The sequence below is a fragment of the Rosa chinensis genome, chromosome 2 (genome assembly GCF_002994745.2).
Source record: "Rosa chinensis cultivar Old Blush chromosome 2, RchiOBHm-V2, whole genome shotgun sequence".
Lineage (NCBI taxonomy): Eukaryota > Viridiplantae > Streptophyta > Magnoliopsida > Rosales > Rosaceae > Rosa > Rosa chinensis.
This window is the reverse complement of record NC_037089.1, coordinates 28,148,626-28,171,508: the sequence shown is the minus strand read 5'-3', so window position 1 is coordinate 28,171,508 and position 22,883 is coordinate 28,148,626. Positions and strand designations below refer to the sequence as shown.

Below are 22,883 nucleotides of genomic sequence, written 5' to 3'. Positions count from 1 at the left end.
CTCTCTCTCTCTCTCTCTCTCTCTCTCTCTCTCTCTCTCTCTCTCTCTCTCTCTCTCTCTCTCTCTCTCTCTCTCTCTCTCTCTCTCTCTAGTCAAGCCGTCATTATTGAAGTCATGTATGATCTACAAGTGCAAGTAAAACTCTTTCTCTTCTTAGAAATACTAGGCTCCCTAATTAAGCACATGTTCTGCATGGCTCGATCTATCCTAGTTTGAAGGAATAATAATGTTAGGTCTTTATTTCAAAAAAAATAAAAAGGTTTGGCCCTAGCTGCCAAATTTATACAGGTATATATGGACATTGTTTTATCCATTTTCTTTTATATATTCCCATTACCACTCCTACCATTGAGTTCTATCTTACTTCTTAGAAGCAGATTTCAATTTGAACACGGATCGATTGGCCTAAACTTCCGTCGAGAAGACATCGGAGGATCGGAGGAGAAAGGATCGATGTCATGTAAGTCTAGTTCTCTTCTTGCAGTTACGAGTTACGATGTTTTCGAATACAAATTGTAGTGTGAAATCTAAAATACTGTGATCGATGCTAATGGTCATCAATTCACTCAATTGTATTAGTTGACATTAGTTGTTCTTGGTTGTTTTCTGTGCTTCATACGCAGTCTCTTTCTCCTCGGTCTTTCGAATGGGGCTTGCTTAGTTTGGGTTGAAAGGTTATAATGTTATATGATTAGTCGGTGATCAATGTTACTTGTTTTTTCGATGAGATGATCAGTGTTCTTGTTGGTTTTTTGAATGAATGATAAAATGATAATGCTGTTTCGTTTCGAACTAGAAAAAGGAAAATGGCATGGAGAACTATGTAGCTAGCTACCTCATTCTAGTTAAGGATTGAGACGATAATCACTGATGGATTTTTTTTCTTTTTTTTGGGAGCATGATGCATTAATAATCATTCATGTGGTTTGCTCAACCTATTGGTATTTTTAAAAGATTTTAAACTTTTAAAATTAATTTTTTTGAAAGGTTTAAAATTTATTTTTGATTTGTAACTTATGTTAAATTCTATAATTATTTGGGGGTTATAAGAGTTTCATTTTGGATTTAATTTTCTGATTTTATGGTGTTTTTTATGATGGAGGTTACATGATATTCGGAACCTATAAAAGACAACAACCATATATAACGTACGCAGATTTAATGAATTGAAGGTCTTTCCTCAACAAAATAATTATTATTATAAAGTCAGAGTAGAATATTTTTATCTAATGATCGATTAGATTTAATTAATAGACATAGATTTATTATTTCATCACTACTATGTATAATTTTTTTATTTTATGGTGTGTTTTATGATGGAGGTTACATGAGATATTTAGAACCTATAAAAGACAACAATCTTTTTAGGTTGATGAGAATATGAACTGTTATCTCTATTCCACATTTGCATGCTCCCATTCTGTTTACTACTTTTCATATTTTACATTATTATTTTGGTCAATGGTTCTATGTAGGGCTGTCACTTGGTTTGGTACAAACAGATCGAATACCAACCGATGTTTTAAGTTTGATAAACCGACTCTTTGCTAACTGAGACTGATAAAACCGAATCGAAAATTATCTAAAAAGTTGGTTTGGTTTTGATAAATACCGAATATACTGATTATCTAAATATTAGCTTTATATACTATAGTTTTCAATACACATACATGTATATTAAGAAATAAACATAAAAACTTTCATAATAATACATGTATTTTAAGTAATCTGGTCAAAGATGGTTAAATAACCTAGTGTTATTAAAAATGGCTAAGCCTTGATGTCATTATGTACAAAAGAAAGCTATAATAAGTAGATCAATACACAGTTAACGACTATAAAATTGAAAAACCTAGTATTGTTCATTCTATTCTATATTACAAACAATTAGTTGTTCTAGAGTTGGTAATACCGAAAACCAAAATACCAAATTTGGTAGATGTGTTTAAAAACCAAAAATTTTGGTTGGTAATTGGTAGCTCAATTTTGAAACCGAAAGCTTTGGTTTTGAAGTTGGTAATATCTATAACCGATTAGAACCGACCGAGTGACAGCTCTAGTTCTGTGACTTGGAGATTCTATTCAAGTGTGAATGTGCTCATAGTAGACTATTTGGTCATTTGTACTGGGGTTGTGTCTTGGAGTTTTGTAAACCTCAACAGTTGCACGAAGGTAGGCTATAAAGACTTCGGGACAATGTCTTTGAAGTACTTTACCATACCAAGCTAGTTTTCTTACTTTATTTTTACTATAGGGCTAAATACTATTTAGTACCCTGTGGTATCAGACCAACATCGATTCAGTCCCTCGACTTTCAATTTCATCAAAAACACCCCAGAATATCATCTTCTCTTACAATAGGTCCCTCCGTCTGGATTTCGTCAATTTCATATGTTAAACTGCTGACATGGCATTCCAACTCAGCAAAAGTAGGGCCCACATGGAAGTCAAATTCCCAAAATGACCCTGACCAACCACATATGGAAAAATTCAAAATATAATCCACACTTTGAGGTTGAGGAGACTTGAACCCACCCCAACCTAAATGCAAATGAAAGCCCCAACCACCAGACTACTTGCATTGTGTTAGTATATTCTAAACAAAAATAACATATATCTTGTCTGGTGGACTATGAACACGGGCCTCAAGCCCATCGGTGAGCACCTAAGCTCACTTCTTCAGGTCACCGACATAGTCCCAGCGGACCTAGACGAGAAGAGCCTCTGGCCCACACAAGGTTTCTACATCAAGGTCTCCGACTCTTCCCGCTCCATCTACGTAAGCCTCCCATCGGAACAAGACGACATCGTTTTGAACAACAAGATGAAGCCGGGTCAGTTTATATATGTGGACAGACTGGAGCCCGAGTCGCCGGTTCCGGTGGTCAAAGGAGCCAAGCCGCTCCAGGGCCGGCACCTTCTGATGAGTACGTCAGAGCCGTTGATGGGTCTGAGACAAAAGGGAGGAGACAAAACAGAGCAAATGTCAAATTTGAAGCCAACTTGAAGAGGGTCCTTGGATTTGAAATGGGGGTGATGGGGTTTCTTTGTCTCCAATGGTGTTAAAGAATTTGGATTTCGATCAGTGTTATAGTACTCCAGTGAAGGACAGGCCGGTGAGGAATGCGGCAATGTCTCCAATGATATATGTTATTTTTGTTTGGAATATACTAACGCCATACAAGTGGTCTAGTGGTTGGGGCTTTCATTTGCATTTGTGCTGGGGTGGGTTCGAGTCTCCCCAACCTCAAAGTGTAGAGTTTATTTTAGATTTTTCCATATGCGATTGGTCAGGGTCATTTTGGGAATTTGACTTCCATGTAGGCCCTACTTTTGCTGAGTTGGAATGCCATGTCAGCAGTTTAATGTCTGAAATTGACGAAATCCCGACAAAGGGACCTATTGGATGAGAAGATGATATTCTGGGGGTGTTTTCGATGAAATTTGAAAGTCGAGGGATTGAATCGATATTGGTCTGATACCACAGGGTACTAAACAATATTTAGCCCTTTACTATATATACCATATCTAATAACTTGTTTATTTTTGTTTTGTTCAAATTTTTCTTTCTTCATTTCCAAATTTTTTTTTTTCTTCTATTTTCTCAAATTCACTTTTCAGTTACTTCGCGAAAGTTTTAAGAAAACACCAGATAAAGGAATATTTTTTTCTCTGACCTAGTGCTCTACTAGGGTTTACTTTCTAGAGTTCTAGGAAGAAAGTTTTGATATGCCATTTTGTGATGGACATACTTAGTTGGAATTGTCGGGGGATCTACAATGACACGACAACGAGAGCATTGAAAGATATGATTGCTCATGACCATCCTCAAACAGTTTTCCTTTGTGAAACAAAGATTAGCACCCAATATGGGTTTCGTGGTCTACATCATGCCCTAGGGTTTCCTAACTCGAAGGAGGTGTTGAGTGTAGGGTAGTCAGGTGGACTTGTGATGTTTTGGAATGATGATTACAGCGTGTAGGTTCGCACGTCTTCTGCCCATTATATTGACCTGGAAATTGGAGGAGGGTCGGGTGATTTAAGTTGGAGATTAATGAGGTTTTATGGCTACTCTTACACCGCAGAAAGAGATCTATCTTGGAAACTACTAAGGGAGTTGCGCGACTTGGATACCCTGCCTTGGGTTGTTATTAGGGATTTCAATGAAATCCTCAATAACAGTGAAAAGATTTATGGTCCTTTGCGAGTAAAGAGACATATGCGTGGCTTTTGGGAAGCTCTGGGTTATGGGGATCTCCTAGATTTAGGTTTTCAGGGTGTGATGTCTACTTGGTGGAACTTAGATACAAGGTTAAGGCGGGATAGGGCAGTTTGTATGCCTTGTTGGTGTGACATTTTTTTGCTATGCTAGGGTTCGTCACTTACCCCCTAGTGATTCTGACCACGTACCTATTCTTCTACAAGCTAGTCCAGTGTCATTTCCTCACAGTCCAAGACATAGGCGCTTCAAGTTTGAAGCTTTTGGGCTCCAACACGGGGAATGTGATGAAGTTGTGAAGAATGCATGGGTTACTGATGTGGTTGGAAGTCCTATGTTCAGTGTTGTCAAGAAGATTGAACATACTCGAATGAAGCTTGATGTATGGCAGAGGCAGACTTTCAAATCACGTCAACAACAAATGCTAGGGATTCAAGAAAGACTAGAAGAATTGCTTGGGGCACCAAACTCATCAGCAACTCAAGATGAGAAGAAAGATCTCATGGGACGTTTACACACCTGTCGCATGAGGAAGCCTTCTAGAGACAAAAAAGATCAAAGGTTGCTTGGTTGAAGGAAGGCGACAGGAAAACTAGTTTTCTTCACTCGAAAGCTTCAAATCGAAGGAGGAAAAACATGATACAAGGTTTGTATGATGACTAAGGCCAGTGGTGCGACGATGATGATGGTGTGGAGAAGGTTGTTATAAATTATTTCTCTAAAATGTTTCAGGCTTCAAACAATGATTTGGAAGCCGTGGAGGTCATCTTGAGGCAATACAGCCCTGTGTACTTATGATGAAGTAAGGGATGCTCTATTCCAAATGTATCCAACCAAGTCCCCAAGACTAGATGGAATGCCACCTCTTTTTTTTCCAACATTATTGGGACACAATTGGGATAGAAGTAACAGGGGCAGTTCAAGGTTTCTTGCAGTCAGGTCAACTTCTTCGTCAGATTAATTTCACCCATATCTGTTTGATACCCAAGGTGAGTAAAATCTGGAACATATGTCTGATTTGAGACCAATTGCTCTTTGCAATGTGATATACAAGATTTGTTCGAAAGTTATTGCGAACAGGTTGAAGGGGATTCTCCATTTCGTTAATTTCTCCATATCAGAGTGCGTTTATACCGGGGAGATTGATTACGGACAACATCTAGGTAGCCAATGAGGTTGCTCATTTTGTTCATAACAAGAGAGGAGGACGTGACTTCTATATGGCGTTGAAACTTGACTTAAGAAAGGCTTATGACCGGATGGAGTGGACTTTTCTCAAGAAGATTTTGGACCGGTTTGGTTTTGCACATGCTTGGATTAAGATGGTAATGCAGTGTATTAGTTCTGTTAGATATTCTTTTCTGGTTCGAGGAAAACCCCAGCAAGTAGAGGATTAAGGTAGGAGGATCCATTATCCCCTTTTCTTTTCTTAATTGGCGTTGAAGGTTTTTCGGTGCTGCTTAGACAGAAGCAGGATTTGGGTCTTCTCCAAGGTATTGAGGTATGTGATGATGCTCCTGCTATGAACCATTTGTTATTTGCAAATTAGTATGTTATATGCACAAGCTACTTTGGAAGATTGTTATCAGGTTCATGATGTTCTCGAAACGTATGGGCGAGCTTCTGGCCAACTTGTTAATTTCGAGAAGAGTTTAATTGTGTTAAGTAAAAATGTTTCAATTGCTATGCAAGATGAAGTTTCTAGTCTGTTGGGGATAGAGGTGGTATATTCTCATGAAAGGTACCTGGGGTTACCCCCTTATGTGGGAAGGAAGAAGACATCCATGCACCTTCCAATATATTAAAGAGAAGCTGGCCAATAAACTTTCTTGCTGGCAAGGGAAGTTGTTGAGCGGTGCCTACGTATGCCATGAGTGTCTTTCAATTGACGAAATTTTTTTGTAATAATCTTGAGCATATGTGTGCCCGGTTTTGGTGGGGTACTGCAAATGATAAGAAAAAAATTCATTGGAAAACTTGGAAGTTGGAACACATTGTGCAATCCAAAAGAAGAAGGAGGGCTTGGATTTCAAAGTCTGTCAAATTTTAATTATGCTATGCTGGCTAAGCAAGCTTGAAGGGTAATCTCTACTCCTAGCTTTCTTATTGCTCGAATTTACAAAGTAAGATATTTCCCTACTGATTGTTTTTGGAAGGTGGAATCACATCCTTCTCCATCGTACTCTTGGAGAAGTATTTTCTCTACTAGGGAACTTCTTCAACAAAGCACATATTGGAATATTGAGAATGGTTAAAGTGTCAATATATGGTCTGATTGTTGGATTCCTAATTTACATAATGGTAGGCCTACAATGAATGCTACGACTTTACAGGAGACTACTAGAGTATGCAATATGTTTTCAAGTGTTGGAAGATGGAATGCAGATTTGATTCATAAGATTTTTACTACTACTGATCGAGGCTTAAGTGGTCTTGAGTACTCCTTTAAGCTCAAGAAATGTGAAAGATAGGGTGGTCTGGAGGCTGGAAAGGAATGGGAGGTTCTCTGTCAAATCTGCTTACCATTTTTCTTTTTCTCATTCCAAAGAATGAAGTCCTTTTGAACTTTCTATTAATGTTGATTTCTGGATAAGATCTGGAAGGCAGTCATACTTAATTCAACGAAGATTCATATATGGAGAGTAATCCAATATATCTTACCTTCCAGAGAGAGGTTAGTTTCTCGAAGAGTGTAGTTGGAAACACAAGTGTGTGTACTTTGTACAAATGCAGTAGAGACAACTCTGCATCTATGTCGAGATTGCCCATTTACTAAGAAATTGTTGCAAAATAACGGAGTGTTGGTCCAAACTTGCCTTAGCCCGGATGCACTGACATGTGATTTGCTTGGTTGGGTGAGAATTGTTGTTCAAAATTTGTCCTTGAAGCATTTGGGAGAGTTGTTGTACTTACTATGGGGTACTTGGAAAGAACTAAATAACAGGGTTTCGAATGAGAAAAGTTGCCAGCCTTGGGATGTACTACTAATGAATACTACAAGACTATAAGATTTCTGTTTTCACAACAAACCAAGTGTGAGACTGAATGCTAGAGATCGGGTAGTTTGATGGAAGGCTCCCGTTGTTGGGTTGTATAAGATTAATATGGATGGTAGCTTTAACCACATCACAGGGAAGGGTAGGTGTGGCTTTGTGGTAAGAGATAGTACTAGTACTATGATTGCAGGAGGGGGAAAGCCTATATATGGATTATTTTCGGCGGAAACAGTTGAAGCTCTGGCTTGTGAATTTGCCTTTGCTTTTGAATTGGATCAAAACTTGGTCCCAGCTATAGTAGAAACAGATTCTCAACTTGTGCAGCAACAACTCTCTAGGCATAATAGAAGCAATTGGTCTTTGCTTGGACGTCTTTATGAGGACTTGGGTGATACTTTGAGTTCTCATGCTAGTTTAAAGGTTAGTCATATTAGAAGAGGAGCAAACATAGTAGCACACATGATGGCTACTTATTCTAGCTCATTGTCCCAGGATTGTTTTTTCTTCTCTACCCCACCTTTTCTAATTGCTACAGTTGCAGCTGATCAAAGTCATATGTAATCTTCCTTATTTTTAATAAAATTTGACCTCCTTGATTCAAAAAAAAATAATCACTTTTCAGTTTTATAATCTAATTTTATGCAATAAAACCCAAATTTTCACAACATAACCAAATCCATATCTTGGGTAGACGTCATTGCGTTGTCCATCTCCAATGATCGTTTGTGAGGAATGTGGCAATCATTTGGGTGGCGTAAGGCTTTGACAAAGGCGTTATGTCGTGTTGCTGATTGGGGTTGGGTGGCGGAATTGTTGATTTGCATCGCTTAATGACTATTGGAGTTGTTGGTCATACTAACAATAACACAATCTTTATATAGCTGAGTGTTAAATGGTGTTGGCAACATGTTCTTTCTATTTTAGTGTTTGAATGTCCGAAAATGTAACTTATTTAGATAACAATTTATTTATTGTTTTAGGGAATCAGAGATTGAGAGAAAATTGTTGTGTATTCTCATTGATAATAGGGGCCTCTTTATATAGAGGATTACAATGCATAGAATCTGAATCATACAAGAAAACGTAATCATACATTGAATAGGAATATCTAGATCCTTCTAAACCCTATTACCACTAGGTCAAGTAACCTAGAGTTTGGGTCAAACACACAAATAAGGATTTACTTGAACACTCCCCCTTTTGTCATCCAAACGCGGTGCTTCTCTCGCTGCCTCGCTAAAAATCTTGTCGAGTAACAAAAACCCAGTGGGACAAAAATAACCTCGGTCGAAAGGGAAAAAGAGCACAACACACCCTTGACGTTTCGAGACCATACATGTAGACACCTCCCCCTGATGTCTGCATCTCCCCCTGATGACTACGGCCATTGGAGTTCGGATAACTTCCACAAACGATGCTACCAACATGTTTCTCGAAAGTGAAATTTAGGCAATGACTTAGTGAGCAAATATGTCATACTGTCCTCAGATTGAACCTAGTTCACTTTGATCTTGAGGAGAGTCTGTTGTTGCTGATTATGCTTTGTGTTGTCGCTTTTGATGTAGCCTTGCTTCATTTGTTCAAAACAAGCAGCGTTATCCTAAATGCTCGTAGGCTCATCTGTGGTAGACTTCAAACCACAATTGTTCGAACATGCGTAATTATGGATCTAATCCATAAACATTCACGAACCACTTCGTGAAGAGAAATAATCTCTATATGGTTCGAAGATATAGCGACTAAGGTCTGTTCTGTAGACCTCTAAGATATCACAGTCTTTTCCCATGGTGAACACTTAACCAGCTTGGGAATCACCTTTGTGTGGGTCAAAGAGATACCCAATATCAGTAAAACCTTCCAAAACACATGTCTTTTTGGGATGGGGATAGTGGACGTAGGCCAATGTTGGCGGCGATCCTGGTGTGTGATGGGTCCGAATCCATCATCTCTCTGTAGGGATAGAACAAACCCATATTAGTCGTACATCTCAAGTATCGAAATATATCTTTTACACCAATCCAATGGCGTCGCATTGGCGCAGAGCTATATCTAGCTAACAAGTTCACTGCAAATGAGATGTTCGGTCTTGTGCATTGAACTAAGTACAATAATGCGCCTATTGTACTCAAGTAAGGCACTCCTGCCTCTAGCACATCTTCGTCATCATCCTTTGAACGAATAGGATCCTTTTTTTAGGATCAAGACTACGGACGATCATGGGGGTGCTTGGAGGCTTGACCTTGTCAAAATGCCTAAGCATCTATCAACACAATGCTCAAGTTCCAAACCGAGACATAATCGTGTTCCCCCAAAATTCTTCATCTCAAACTCGGATTTCAAGTGTTCAGCGGTTTTCCTTAACTTCCGATGAAGATCATGTCCAACATGAACCTCGATAGAATCCAAAACTTGTTATGAAAACGCGTGGGCATATCCCTTCCTAATCAAGTAGTCACTTTAGTGAGCGTTTCAACCTTATTGCAAACGCGCTCCATGGTCTAGAGCCACTTAACTTGGGTAAATGAAGTCCACCATGAACCTTCATGTATATTCCGTATCTAGATCCCCATAGAGATACGTGGTGACCACATTCGTAAGCCATATGATCAATTATTTGGAAACTACCAAACTGATAGGGTAGTGGAGTGCAATGAAATCCATTACGAGAGAATATGTCTCATCATAGTCGATTCCAAGGTGTTTTGTGAGAAGCCTTGCTCCATAAGGCGGGATTTCATCTCTTTTTCTCATGCGTTCTAACGAAGACCCATTAGTCAATGGATTTTATGTTAGGAGGTGTTGGCATCACCGGCCAAAAACCTTCCTCTTCGTTAGAGAATCCAACTTAACCTGGATCGCATATTTAGGCCAAATTTCTCTACGTTGGCATTCATTCATCAACAGAGCGTGGTTCGATATCATCTGACTCAACAAACTCATGCACAACGAAATGCACAACTACATCATCAATTATGATGGAGTTTCTATCCTACGTCTCATGTACACTAGTATAATTTTCATAGAGCTCTATATTCTCAGGAATAGGTTCTGACGTCGAGGCGTCTCCCAACGATAACCATAATCCGGAAGATTCTCATGAGACTGATTTTGAGTCTAGATGATCAAAGGATTAGAATGTGCCAAAGTATCCTTCGAACTCACGGGGCCTCCCACGCATCCTAGCTAGGGCCATGACCTATAACGCTAGAGTGTCACTCTCTTTGGCGTTGGCGTCATGCCTACTTCTATGTAGGGTGGCGCTACATCCTCTCGTAGGGACGTACTTCCTTGCAGGCATATTTGCAGCAGATGTGTGATCTCATCACTTTAGTAGGGATCGAGATGAGACACAGTGGGGACAGACCATGACAATTCATGTCGTTCCTGCTGAACATCTATGTTCTTATCTCCCCCTAACAACGGGAAAATTGTCTCATCAAAGTGACATCCGCAAATCTAGCGGTAAGGAGATCACCTTGCAAGAGCATTAAGTGGCGGACAATTGTTGGAGTCTCAAATCCAATTGAGTTGCCCATTCGTCTGTAAGGACCCATCATAGAGCACTGTGGCGGCGTAAATGGCACATTAATGGCACACTCAAATATGCGTAAGTACGATATTTGTACCTAGTCACTAGCTGTAACGCAGATGTAGATTGAGTGGCAGTGGGTCGTAGATGAATTAGCATAGCTGCATATGATATTACATCACCCCAAGCGGATATAAGGAGATTGGTGCGCATTACCAATGTCCGGACTACCATCGTAGTCGTTTCTGTGAGACCATTTGGGTGTGTTCATCAGAATATAATGTCCAACATCAGTCTCAATGCAATACCATCAAAAGTCTTCGATATAAACTCTCTAGCATCGTGAAGTCCAATTGACGGAATAGGATGATCCGGGGAGTGAGCCCGTTTTTGTATGATATGTGCTGGGAGTGTAGCATAAGCAGTATTTACAAGTGGACAATGGCACAACACTTGACCAGCGTGTTTGAGTGTCAACCAATATCATGAGATATTTAAACGTCCGCAAGTTGGTTGAACTAGTCCACAAAATCCCCACGGATTCTATGTAAGAACAGAATGAGTATTTTTATATCCTTTGCATAGGAAGGTCTCAGTCCTAATTTCCCTAAGGAACGAGATTTGTAAAAAGAGCAAAAGGCTTTAAAAGCAACCAATGAGGATTTCGGTTGGGCCTGAGAGTCAGAAACACTATTTGAAGCAAGTTGGTGATTGCAGCATCACCATGATGGCCGCCATCCATGGCATCATGGATAGGGACTGCTCCAGCCCTAGGCTGGTGGTGGACGGAGGCGGTGCCCTAAGCAGTAGCGTCGGTCACACTTAGTCCAGGAATCAACTTTTGATTCATGCTTCGTTTTGCTCGAGAGAAAGGATGTCCATGTGAAGTATTTAGTAGATAGATCATCGTATCATGACCAGGATGACCTATCCTGTCGTGACAAAGCCAATATGTGTCTAAATCCAAGAGATATTCTCTTATAACTTCATTGGATTTAATAACTCGAATAGTGACACAGAGTCTACTTAGAGAGACACAAAAACTTCTCTAAGATGCGCCTTTGTTCACAATCGTTAGAGGTATTGCAAAGGAACACATTTCCGTTCTCTACATGCATTTTCGCATGGAATCTGTTGGCTATTCATAGGTGCAATTTGCCCTAGGAGCGTAGAGAGTTTACGTGATAGTAATCAAGGTGCCATTTGGCAAGGGGAACTTGGGCTATTCCATGTCCTTGAATTAATACTGATGGCCCAGCCAACGTAGTCACAAAGTCATATGCTCAGAATCAAAATGGAGTCATAATGAAAAGAACTCAAAATTTTATTCATAAGCCAACGGAGTTACATCATTGTCTCTTTGACCAAAGAAAATCTAATCCAAAATGCTAGCTAATGCAAAACAATGGTAGTCGTCTAATCTCTTTCGATAATTCCAAAATAAATGTGACCAGGTGAGTAGAGAGATGTTGGTGGGGCAAGGCTCGCTTAAGTACTACTAATCTCAAAACCTTCCTAGACATCACACTTACTTTGGGTGAGACTACTTTGAAGAAAGACTAAACCATTGGCATTTACTACAAAGTATATGGCAATTGCCTATTACATCTCTTGGAAAAATAAAGACTTAAACAGAATTGGCAATCTATTGATCCCAGCCAAATTTGTAGTCTTTAACCCTTCACTCTAGATCATCTTCTTGATCTTCTTGTTCCATATAGTGAGCTTCTCTTGCTTCACAATATGCTTTGTAGGCGGTGACAATTTCTTCACGAGCTCTACAAATGTGTGCCCAATGACTGGATACTCCACATCGAGAACATACATCTCTTTGCTCAGACTCTATTGATTAAGGAGCTTTGGAAGTGTCATTTAGATGGCTCTTAGTGTTGGTGGCACCACCAACATGGCCAGAGGCGTTGCCTCCCTCTTTCTTTCCACGTTGACCTCTTCAGGTTGGTGTTCGCCTATTTTGACGGTTACCTTCCCAAGTAGAGTGATTATATAGACCAGAACATCCAGTAGTATCCCTAAGATTAGGGTTTCGCTCTTGGCGCCCTCTAGTGGGGGCGTAACTATAATTGGATTCCGGAATATGCTCTCTTTCCACGGATCTCGAATTATAGTTCTTCACAAGGATGTTGTCATGCTTTTCAGCGACATTCATAGCTCCAATGAGCTCATGAAACCTTATGATCCGTCCTGCAATAACATCAATTCGATAGTTCTTAGCAACCATCAATGCAAAGACGGGGAATGTAGAGAGAGTCTTCTCAATCAACATCGCATCTGTGATCTCTTTACCACAGAATTCCATTAAGAATTTAATGCGAAGTGCTTCGAAGTTGTAGTCAAGAACTGACTTGAAATCACAGAAGCGGAGGCTATGCCATCTCACTTCTAGGTCAGGAAGCAAGGAGTCACAGACGTTGTCAAATCTTTCTTTGAGTGAGACCCACAGCCTTCTGGGGTTTTCTTCATTCATACACTCGTACTGGAGCGAATCATCCATATGACGAGTCATTAGGATGATGGCTTTCACCTTATATGCCTCTAAGGCTGCTCTATTTTCTTCCAAAGCTTGAGCTTGCTTAACAGTTAGCACGTCCTTGCTAGGCTCAAGAATCATATCCAGGATTCCATCGGCCTTGAGATGCTGGCGGACATCACGAACCCACCTACGATATTCAGAGCCAGTTGTTCCCAATGGAGCAAAGTCCAATTTGTTCAGGTTACTCATCCTGAAAGAGAACAAGAAATTAGGGTTAGTTTCGGAGTGTAAAAGGCTACCACAAAAACATATAAAATTTCTGAGCGTAGTAGCTCCCAAGAAATTAGGAATTTCTGAGCGTAATCGCTTCCAAGAAATTAAATTCGAAGAGATATTGGATTAGATCGAAACAATGATGTTTGTGGTCGATCATTTTATCAAAACAAACTCTAAGTTTGGAGGACTCTACAAGCTCCAAGCTTGGAGTGAGCACGAACCCCCACAATTCAGCTTAATTTGGTCTCCCCTATGATGTAGAAAGGGGGGTAAAAGAAGAGAAGTTGCAAGTCCCCTAGAAAAAGAAGAGAAAATAAATAAAAACTTCAAAAACGGGAACTTTTAGTAAAAATTACCTCAAAATAGGTTGCAGGAAAATTTTGCCGGAAAAAGTGGTTGGATGAAGTTGTCAGAAAATGGCTAGAAAGTCTCCTGAAAGTGGCCGAAAAAGTGACCGGCGGTGACGTGGTAGTACCGGTGCTAACGTCGCAGTGCTGAGCTGACATGGCAGAGCTGTTGCTGACGTGGCGACGCTGACGTGGGTGAAGTTTCTGGGCTTGGTGGGCTTCTATTCTTCCTTCTGCTTCTGGGCTTGGGCTTCTCTTCTGCTTCTAGGCTGCTTGGGATAGAGGGAGAATTTACAGATGGAATATGCAGGCAGTGGCTTTCTGTAGGCGATTATTCCTGGGGTCGAGGGCTTCAAGTTATGTGGCGGAGGCAGAAAAGGTTTTAAGGTTTTATATTCGGATTTAGGGTTTTAGCTATTTGTTTCAGGGTTAGGACGTCGTGCTGATAACGTGTTTTAGGAAAACAATATTTGAGAGAGAATTGTTATGTGTTCTCATTGATAATAGAGACCTCTTTATATAGAGAATTACAATGCATAGAATCTGAATCGTACAAGGAAATGTAATATACAATGAATGGATATCTCTAAGATATTGTCCGAGATTATCTCTAATTAAAACCCTATTACCACTAGGTCAAATAACGAGTTTGGGCTAGTCACAATTCGGATTTCCTTAAATAAACATTTTTTTTTTTTTTAGAGAATTCAATGTTCGATAAGAATGCAAGGCCATAAGTGAGTACCATCACTACCATGTATATTTTTGCTATGTTATGTATTTTTATATAGTTTTTGAGTATGCTTTTGTGTAATAAATCTCATATTTTCGTTAAAAAAAAGTGAGTGCCATGTCTAATGTACACTGATTCAGTGAATTGAAACTCATTCCTTAACAAATAATAATATAATTATTAGAAAGTAAAAATAGAAAAGTCTTATCAAATGATTAGATTCAATTAAGGGAAAAAATCAGGAATAGTCACTGAGTTATGACATATTTGACACTTAACTCACTGTATTTTCAACAATATCACATAACTCACTCAATTTTGAAACTGTCTTTCACATAACTCACTATCGTCTAACGACGTTTATTATCCGTTAAATATTTGAACTGAAAGGGTCATTTTCGTCAAATTCACTGTGAAAATATCGTTTAGTTGAGTTAGAGCCTGACTTTCTCAAATCTTAGAAAACTAAAAGGAGAAGAACTAGAGAGAGACGAGAGTGGAGTGAGAGGAAGAGAAGACAAGGAGAGATGAGATTCTGACGGATGCTGGGAAATCGACGTGGTTTGGGCGTGCTTGGCGTGGCCTTGAGGAAAGTAGAAGCCTTTGGAGTTCACCGGAGCCATTTGGACCATGTCGCCGGCGCAGGCCTGCCATAGCTGAGGATCCACGCTTTTCTCCATGTCTTTCATGGTTTCGGGTTTCTGTTTGAGTGTTGTGTTCTGGGTTTGTTGGTTTGATTGACTGTGCTATTTCAAAGTAATAAAGGCTTGAACTTCATGAGAGAATTCGAAGAAGAAGAAGAAGAAGGTCTTTGATTCAGTGAGTTAAATGCTCTGAGCAACAAGAAAACAAAGATCCAAGAAAAGAAAAAGGTTAAAACCAACATAAGAGGAAAAAGTGGACCTCTACACCTCTACCCCTCTGCTCTCTCTCTCTTTCCAATTTTTCAGCTCTGAAAAGCCCCTAGTTTTGTAGTCATTCATTCAGATGTAATCAAATATGAAAACATTGAGCTTTCTCTCTTCTCACCCCCAAACAAAAACAAAATGTTTATAATATTCAATGAAAATTAATGAATTTTGAGGTTAGCTGCTGACTTCAATTCCAGATTTTGCTTGAGCCCAAGCTTGGGGTTTTCGGGTTGAAGGAGAGAGAGAGAGAGAGAGACAGAGACAGAGACAGAGACAGAGAGAGAGAGAGAGAGAGAGAGAGAGAGAGAGAGATGATTAGGAATATCTTGATTGAACGAAATTATCCCCCAATATATTACACGTGATCAATTATTTAACGACCAAGTAGACGGTAGTGAGTTATGTAAAAAATGGTTTCAAAATTGAGTGAGTTATGTGATATTGTTGAAAATACAATGAATTAAGTGTCGAATATGTCATAACTCAGTGACCATTCCTGATTTTTTCTCATCTAATAGGTTTTTGTCTATTTACCCCATTTCTAGAGATTTTTTTCCCACTTACCCCATTAAGTTTTTTAAATTCTCTCTTACCCAAAACACTCTAAGGAAGTCTTCCCTAATACCCCATTAAGATTTTTTTTTTTGTTTTTATTTTTTTTAATACCATTTTACCCTCACCTTTGTTACTTAGAGAGAGAGAGAGAGAAACCATAGGAGACTTCGTCGGAGCCCTGTCACCGGCCGCCAGATTCTGGTCATCGGTCGCCGGAATCTGGCCAACTTTCGCCAGATTCTAGTCAACTTTAGCCTGATTTCGGTCACAGGCCACCGCCCACCGGACTTTTCAAAAAACCTCACCGGAAAGGTTTACTGCCCCAATAGACATATATTGCCCCCTAATAGAGGGGCAATAGACGTCTATTGCCCCTCAATAGACGTCTATTGCTCCCTAATAGAGGTCTATTGCCCCCAATAGACGTCTATTAGCCATGTATTACTCCCCAATAGACATCTATTATCCTCCAATAGAACTTTCGGTTGCCAAAATATGAACTAATCTCCTAAAATTTAGACAATAAAACTTTGTTTAAAGAAAAAAACGAAGAGATTATATCAATTTAAAAACGTCTATTGCCCTTTAATAAATTTTTTTTTTTCTTTTTTCTTTCTTATGAGCATTCTGTTGCAAAACAGAAGTAGCACCATTTTTATTTGCAGCGACGAAGCTCCATCCAAATTAAAAAATAATAATAAAAAAAAATTAAAAACCTTTAAATCAAAGGCACAATTGCCTCCTTATTGAAAGAAATGGCGTCCAAAACTACACTTTCAATTATCATGTCAAATGAATATTCGCATAGCTTGGTGTCTTGAGAAAACTACAGACTGGAATCGCTTAAATTTAGAGAAATGCAAAAGAATGAACTCCGGCAAGAACCAGTGCTCCACTTGACCTGAAGTCGACTCACAGGATCATCGTTCTCCTCCGCCACCAGCTTGGGTCGAGCACTGGGGGGCTGAGGTCCTTATCGGATCGGGTCCTCGGGTCGAGTGGCAGAGATCGGTCTTATAGAAGCCGGTGATGACCTCCTCGATGAAGTAGCGAGTCGGACTGAAGTGACCTCTCTCCCGGAGCAGCAACGACTACTTAGTGTCGTCGACGAAGCCGAGAACGAAGGCGAAAATCACTGCTACAGTCTGGTACCCTCCGGCATTGGCGGACCTCAATTTAGACCAAATATTGGCCTCACGGTCTGATCGGTTTGACTGATTTGATGAGAATTACAGAGAAGAGAGAGAGAGAGAGAGAGAGAGGGAGGGGAGAGAGATTACATTCGGAGAGATGAGAGAGAGAGAGAGAGAGCACTCGGAGGGAGGAGGGAGGTGAGAGAGGGGCTTCATGCAATTTCTTAATTAGGCTACGAGGAAAGTTGTTATTTCAGTTTAAATTGGGTTAGTGGGAATAAAAATATGTTGATGACGTAAGTGGGATAGTTTTAGCCAATTTTAGTGCTTTGGGTTAAAAATCCTTCGATTAATCCACATAGATTTGCCGTTTCATCACCACTAAATTTGGGCCGGATCCATATCCGGAATGTCAGATACACCATAAATAAAAAGTCATCTTTAGAACCACCAACAGTGCACACTCTGTGGTCATACCCTTGTCTTGCAGACCTTTCGAATCGTCGAACTCTGCCACCACCTATCCCCTAGATTCCCAATCATGGCCTTCTCACCAATATCTATTGTCCACCTGGGCACATATGCTAGTTTCACCAACTCCTCTGCAGATTACCTTATAATATTTAGGCAGAGGAACAAGAACAACGTGAAAGAACAAGTGCTAAAGCCGAGCTCTGTACAAGTTTGCAATGTCATGTGAGTGACTCAGGATTGTTTTCTTCTGTTTTGCCATTTGGGTTTTCAATTTCATCAACTATACATGGTTCATGTTCCTTGTTTTATTTAGCTTAGGGGCCACAATGTCAAATATAGGTGAGTGAACCCTGTTTCAGTGACACTCAATAGAATAGCTCAGTAAAAACAATGGGTGAACCTATAATCTAGTATTGAATTTACAAATGCTATTTTGAAATGAAGCTATATGTGAACCATATTATTATCCTGGGGGAAGAGATTAGACCAAAGGGTATATCTTCTCAATATATGCTTGTATATATATGCCATAGACAAATATTGAGAATTTTCTTCTTAGCACCTTGATAGTGTCAATCTTGAACTGTCGTTTGCTGTTTGTAGCAATCAGACCATTCGTCACTTAATCATTCTTTTTCTCCTAAGTTTTTTTCTTGGAAATTAGTGTTTCTGCTGCAGGCCATTACATTCATTTGACTATATGTTGATTGGATTGGATATTTCCGATTGAATAGTATCATGGGGAATTCAACTGTACTGTATTCTTTGCTTGCAGATATGGTGCCGATTTTGCTTACCGTTGTACTTCTGTTTCTCTCACTGTTACCTTCTACTACGAGCCTCCACGCTGCAAGTGGTTTAACCCAAAACAGGAGAGAGGTAATTATTGCTCGAAATGGTGCTGTTGCAACTGATGATGGCCGATGTTCCAAAATTGGGATGACTGTTCTTCGAGAAGGAGGTCATGCTGTTGATGCATCTGTAGCTGCCGCTCTGTGCTTAGGGGTGGTGAGTCCGGCATCAAGTGGCATTGGTGGAGGAGCCTTCATGCTTATTAGGCAAGGCAATGGGAAGGCACAAGCCTTTGATATGAGAGAAACTGCCCCAGCGCTGGCTTCTCAGGTCTAAATGCATGACTGAATTACTTTTTTAATTTGTTGTCACTTTGACTGCATACGGTAGTTACTAAGTACAATATTGCAACAAAGAATGTTTTCCTTCTTTAATTTTCGGGAAAAAAAAAAAAAAAGAGTACCGACTCGGACCACATATTCTAGCTGATTTGATACAGTACCTCAAAATATGTTTTCCTACTCATCATTACTTCTGAGTTCTAAGTCAGTAGCTGAGAAGTAAAATTATACAAAACCTAGCTGATTTGATTTGTTCAGTTTATCTGTTTAGTTATTCATCCATTAGGAGTTTTAATCAGCCTAGCGCATATGTATCTTTCTTTGAACTGAATGCACATGAGTTCTATAACTAAACAAAGTAGTTTTCCTGTCTTTGCAACAAACCTGCACTTTGTTGTTATTCACATTAGTTACAAGTTTCTGATATAACTTAGTCGTGCCCTCTCTTGAACTGCATATACACTATTTTATCCTCTAAGTCATGAGTCGTTACTGTTAGATTTTGTTTCTTTCAGAACATGTATGCTGCCAATGCTACTTTGAAAAGTAAAGGCGCTCTCTCTGTAGCGATTCCAGGGGAACTTGCAGGCCTTCATGAAGCTTGGAAACAACATGGAAGGCTTCCATGGGAAAGGCTTGTAAAGCCTGCTGAGCGCCTCGCTCGTTTGGGATTTAAGATTTCACCATACCTCAACATGCAAATGACTATAACAGAATCAGGAATTTTGGCAGATGAGGGCCTTCGTCATATATTTACATCAAAAGGGAGGCTCTTACAGACAGGTGTAACATGCCGTAACAGGAAACTCGCAGAGACACTCAGACAAATCTCAAAGTTTGGTCCCGTAGCCTTCTATAATGGTTCCATTGGATCCAAATTCATTAGAGATATTCGAAAGGCTGGAGGAATACTTACAATGAATGATTTGCAAAGTTATAAAGTTAAAGTGACAAAGCCAGTATCTATTGACACTCTGGGGCATAAAATACTAGCTATGCCTCCCCCTTCTGGAGGTCCTCTTTTGATACTTGTGAGTATATCTCTGTTCTTGCATTGATATTACCTGTTTGTTTTTATATCTTATTTTTTCTCTTTTCTTTTGGCATATCAAAAAGAAAATGAACTTAAAGTAGGTCAACTAATGGAATGTGCCTGTCAATTCCATTGACACAGATGCTAAACATTCTTTCCAAATATGGAAATATTTCTGGAGTTTCCGATCCTCTTTGGGTCCATCGACAGATTGAGTCCTTGAAGCATGTATTTGCTGTGAGGATGAATCTTGGTGACCCTGACTTTGTTAATGTGACTAAAGTTCTAGCTGATATGCTTTCTCCTAAATTTGCCGAGGAGTTAAAGAAAACCATACTTGACAACATGACATTTGATCCCAGCCATTATGGTGGCAGGTATGTCGTTTCACAAGGAATTCATCTTCTGTTATATTATACATCCAAATAACTAATTATTTCTTCTTTTGATTACCAAATTTTATCTGATGTATAGCAAATTCTCTCTCTACTGGCCAAGATTTGTTGACGTATATTTTGTTTCTTGCTAAATCTAAATGACCGGAAGTTATCTGCACTTGAATAAAAATGCTTTATGTGCAACGTATTGAAAGGCAACATGTTAGACTGTTAGTACCGCATAGTAACATTGGCTCATGTCCATTAGTATGTTTCAATCAGAATGTGTTGCATTCATCCTTAATCAATATATAAAATTTGCCTAGCTAACTAGATTAGTGTGGTTGTCGTTGCTTTATTACATATACTCAAAATCAAAGATTTTTATCATTTACATTTGGTGTATATTTCTTAACAGGTGGGGACAGATCAATGATCATGGCACCAGTCATTTGTCCATCATAGATCATGAGCAAAATGCCATCTCCATGACCACTACTGTGAATTCATACTTTGGTGCACAAATGCTGTCATCAAGTACAGGAATAGTCCTAAACAATGAAATGGATGATTTCTCCATACCTGGAAATGTTTCAACAGTTCCACCACCAGCGCCAGCCAATTTTATCAGGCCGGGAAAAAGACCATTGTCATCAATGACACCTACCATAATCCTGAAGGTAATGCTTAACACATATGGATAGATGAGTAGAGAGAAAGCGAGAGAGGGGAAGAGTACAGAACTATAGGAAGGCAGTGGGATCTCAATATTATATAATCATCCAACTTTGTCCGCTAAAGAGGAGTATGAAAAACAAATCAAGATGATGTACCTTCGTTCAACTCCTTAATAAAACAAAATCACTATTCTTTTAACTCCACAGTAGAAATTGAACTCAGCTTAAAAGTTAAAACCCCTAAGGCCGTAATCAATTACCTAGTCCAATCAATTTGGGCTTCTGTGCTTAGTTACCCCAAATCTATATTTCCTTGGAGTGCAATATTTCAGTGTGTTTCCCTACTATTCTTTGACAGGATGAGCAACTTAAAGCAGTTGTAGGTGCAAGTGGAGGAGCCATGATCATTCCTGCAACAGCAGAGGTCCTCTTAAATCATTTTGCAAGGGGAATGGATCCACTCTCTTCTGTCCTGGCTCCACGGTTTTATCATCAGGTTTCTGCCATTCCCATACTCTCTCATACTCTCTCAATAAACTTCCACTGTAATTTATACGCCTCATGTAACTCCTCTTATTATCATCTCATGCTACAAAACTTGATCAATGCTTAAGGGGGGAAAATGCATCTCTGAGGCTGTCTGTAGTAGGTGATGCATGCAGCTTATTTCCATCCTTGACTAACCTGATATATTTCTGTCTGGCAGCTGTATCCTAATGTGGTGCACTATGAGAACTGGACAACCGTGATAGGTGATCACTTCGAACTTCCTGCTCAAATCAGGAAATCCCTACAAAAGAAAGGCCATGTCCTTGAGCCTCTTGCTGGTGGAGCTATTTGCCAGTTTATAGTTATAGAAGTTTTGAAGAAAAATGGAGGTAGTCAAGAGTTTGTGGCCGTGAGTGATCCAAGAAAAGGAGGGATTCCTGCTGGTTTCTAGATATTGGGTTGGTGTTGGGGGAATGTAATTCATGATAGTTATTGCTATTACCCATCTCTTCCCCTCTACAATTGTTAGCAATTAAATCTAGAACGAGATTGACAATTTCTTTAAAATTGCTTATGTTTTGTGTTCCTTCGCTCCAGGAAAAACGTACTATGGTTTTGCTCATCTACCGTTCTGCCCCTTTTGCCACTAATCAATTGAAACCCAAGATTACCGTTCTGCTCTTGTAACTTCTCTTATGGATGCCAGGAGAAGGGGGACTAGGGAAACATGAGTTTTCAATGGATTTGCTATACAAGGTCATTAACTTGAAGTTGGAGATTTTTTAGTATTGTTTTTATACCTCACACACCCAGTCCATCTCATAAGTGAAATTTGAATCGATGAATCCCGTTATTGATAAGTCAAATTAGGGCTGCCACTTGGTATTACCAAACCGATCGAATACCAACCGATGTTTTAAGTTTGGTAAACTGACTTTTTGGTAATCGAAACCGAGAAGGCCGAAATTGAAAATTACTAAAAAAGTTGGTTGGTTTTGGTAAGGTGCGGCTATTGCCACCCTACCATTTTCTTTGTTCACCATACTTGCTCATTACACCCTACATTTTAATTTCAATTATTAAATTTACTTATTTAACCCATTTCTCTTTTCAAGAATATCCTTATATGACATATCCAATTAGAAAATAAATATTTTTAATAAAAATCTATCATTTAATTTATACTCATAAAAAATTTAAAATTTATTAAAGTTTCCTAATAAAATCATAATCTAATTTACTCCCATTTTTTAAATTTTTTCTTTCAATTTCAATGTTTTTTTTTTTTTGATCAAGAACTTCAATGGTCTCTATTTCAATCTATGTAAAAAGATCAGTAAATTTACAACTATGATCAATGAAGAAGAGATTGATTTTTTTTCTTCGTGTTTTAAATTTTTACTTTCAGTGTTCACAAAGAATATTGTAGAGATTTTGATGAAGTTAAATGCAATGATTTTGTGAATTGAATAATGAATTAACGATGAAGAGGCATAAAAAAGACAAAGAA

General features: G+C 39.2%; 1 protein-coding gene across 2 annotated transcripts; it reads left to right on the top strand.

Annotated features, from left to right (window-relative positions):
- Positions 1 to 332: 332 nt before the first annotated feature.
- LOC112188635 (glutathione hydrolase 1) lies at positions 333 to 22,158 on the top strand. Of its 2 annotated transcripts, none has more exons than XM_024327788.2 (7): positions 333 to 460; positions 18,440 to 18,786; positions 19,313 to 19,828; positions 19,972 to 20,207; positions 20,626 to 20,887; positions 21,243 to 21,380; positions 21,591 to 22,158. In XM_024327788.2, the coding sequence occupies exons 1-7, from the start codon at positions 454 to 456 to the stop codon at positions 21,822 to 21,824; spliced, it is 1,740 nt and encodes a 579-aa protein (XP_024183556.1). In that variant the 5' UTR covers positions 333 to 453; the 3' UTR covers positions 21,825 to 22,158. The 2 variants fall into 2 exon arrangements, with proteins under 2 accessions (XP_024183556.1, XP_024183557.1); XM_024327789.2 differs by lacking the exon at positions 333 to 460 and adding an exon at positions 17,646 to 17,886.
- The last annotated feature ends 725 nt before the right edge of the window (positions 22,159 to 22,883 follow it).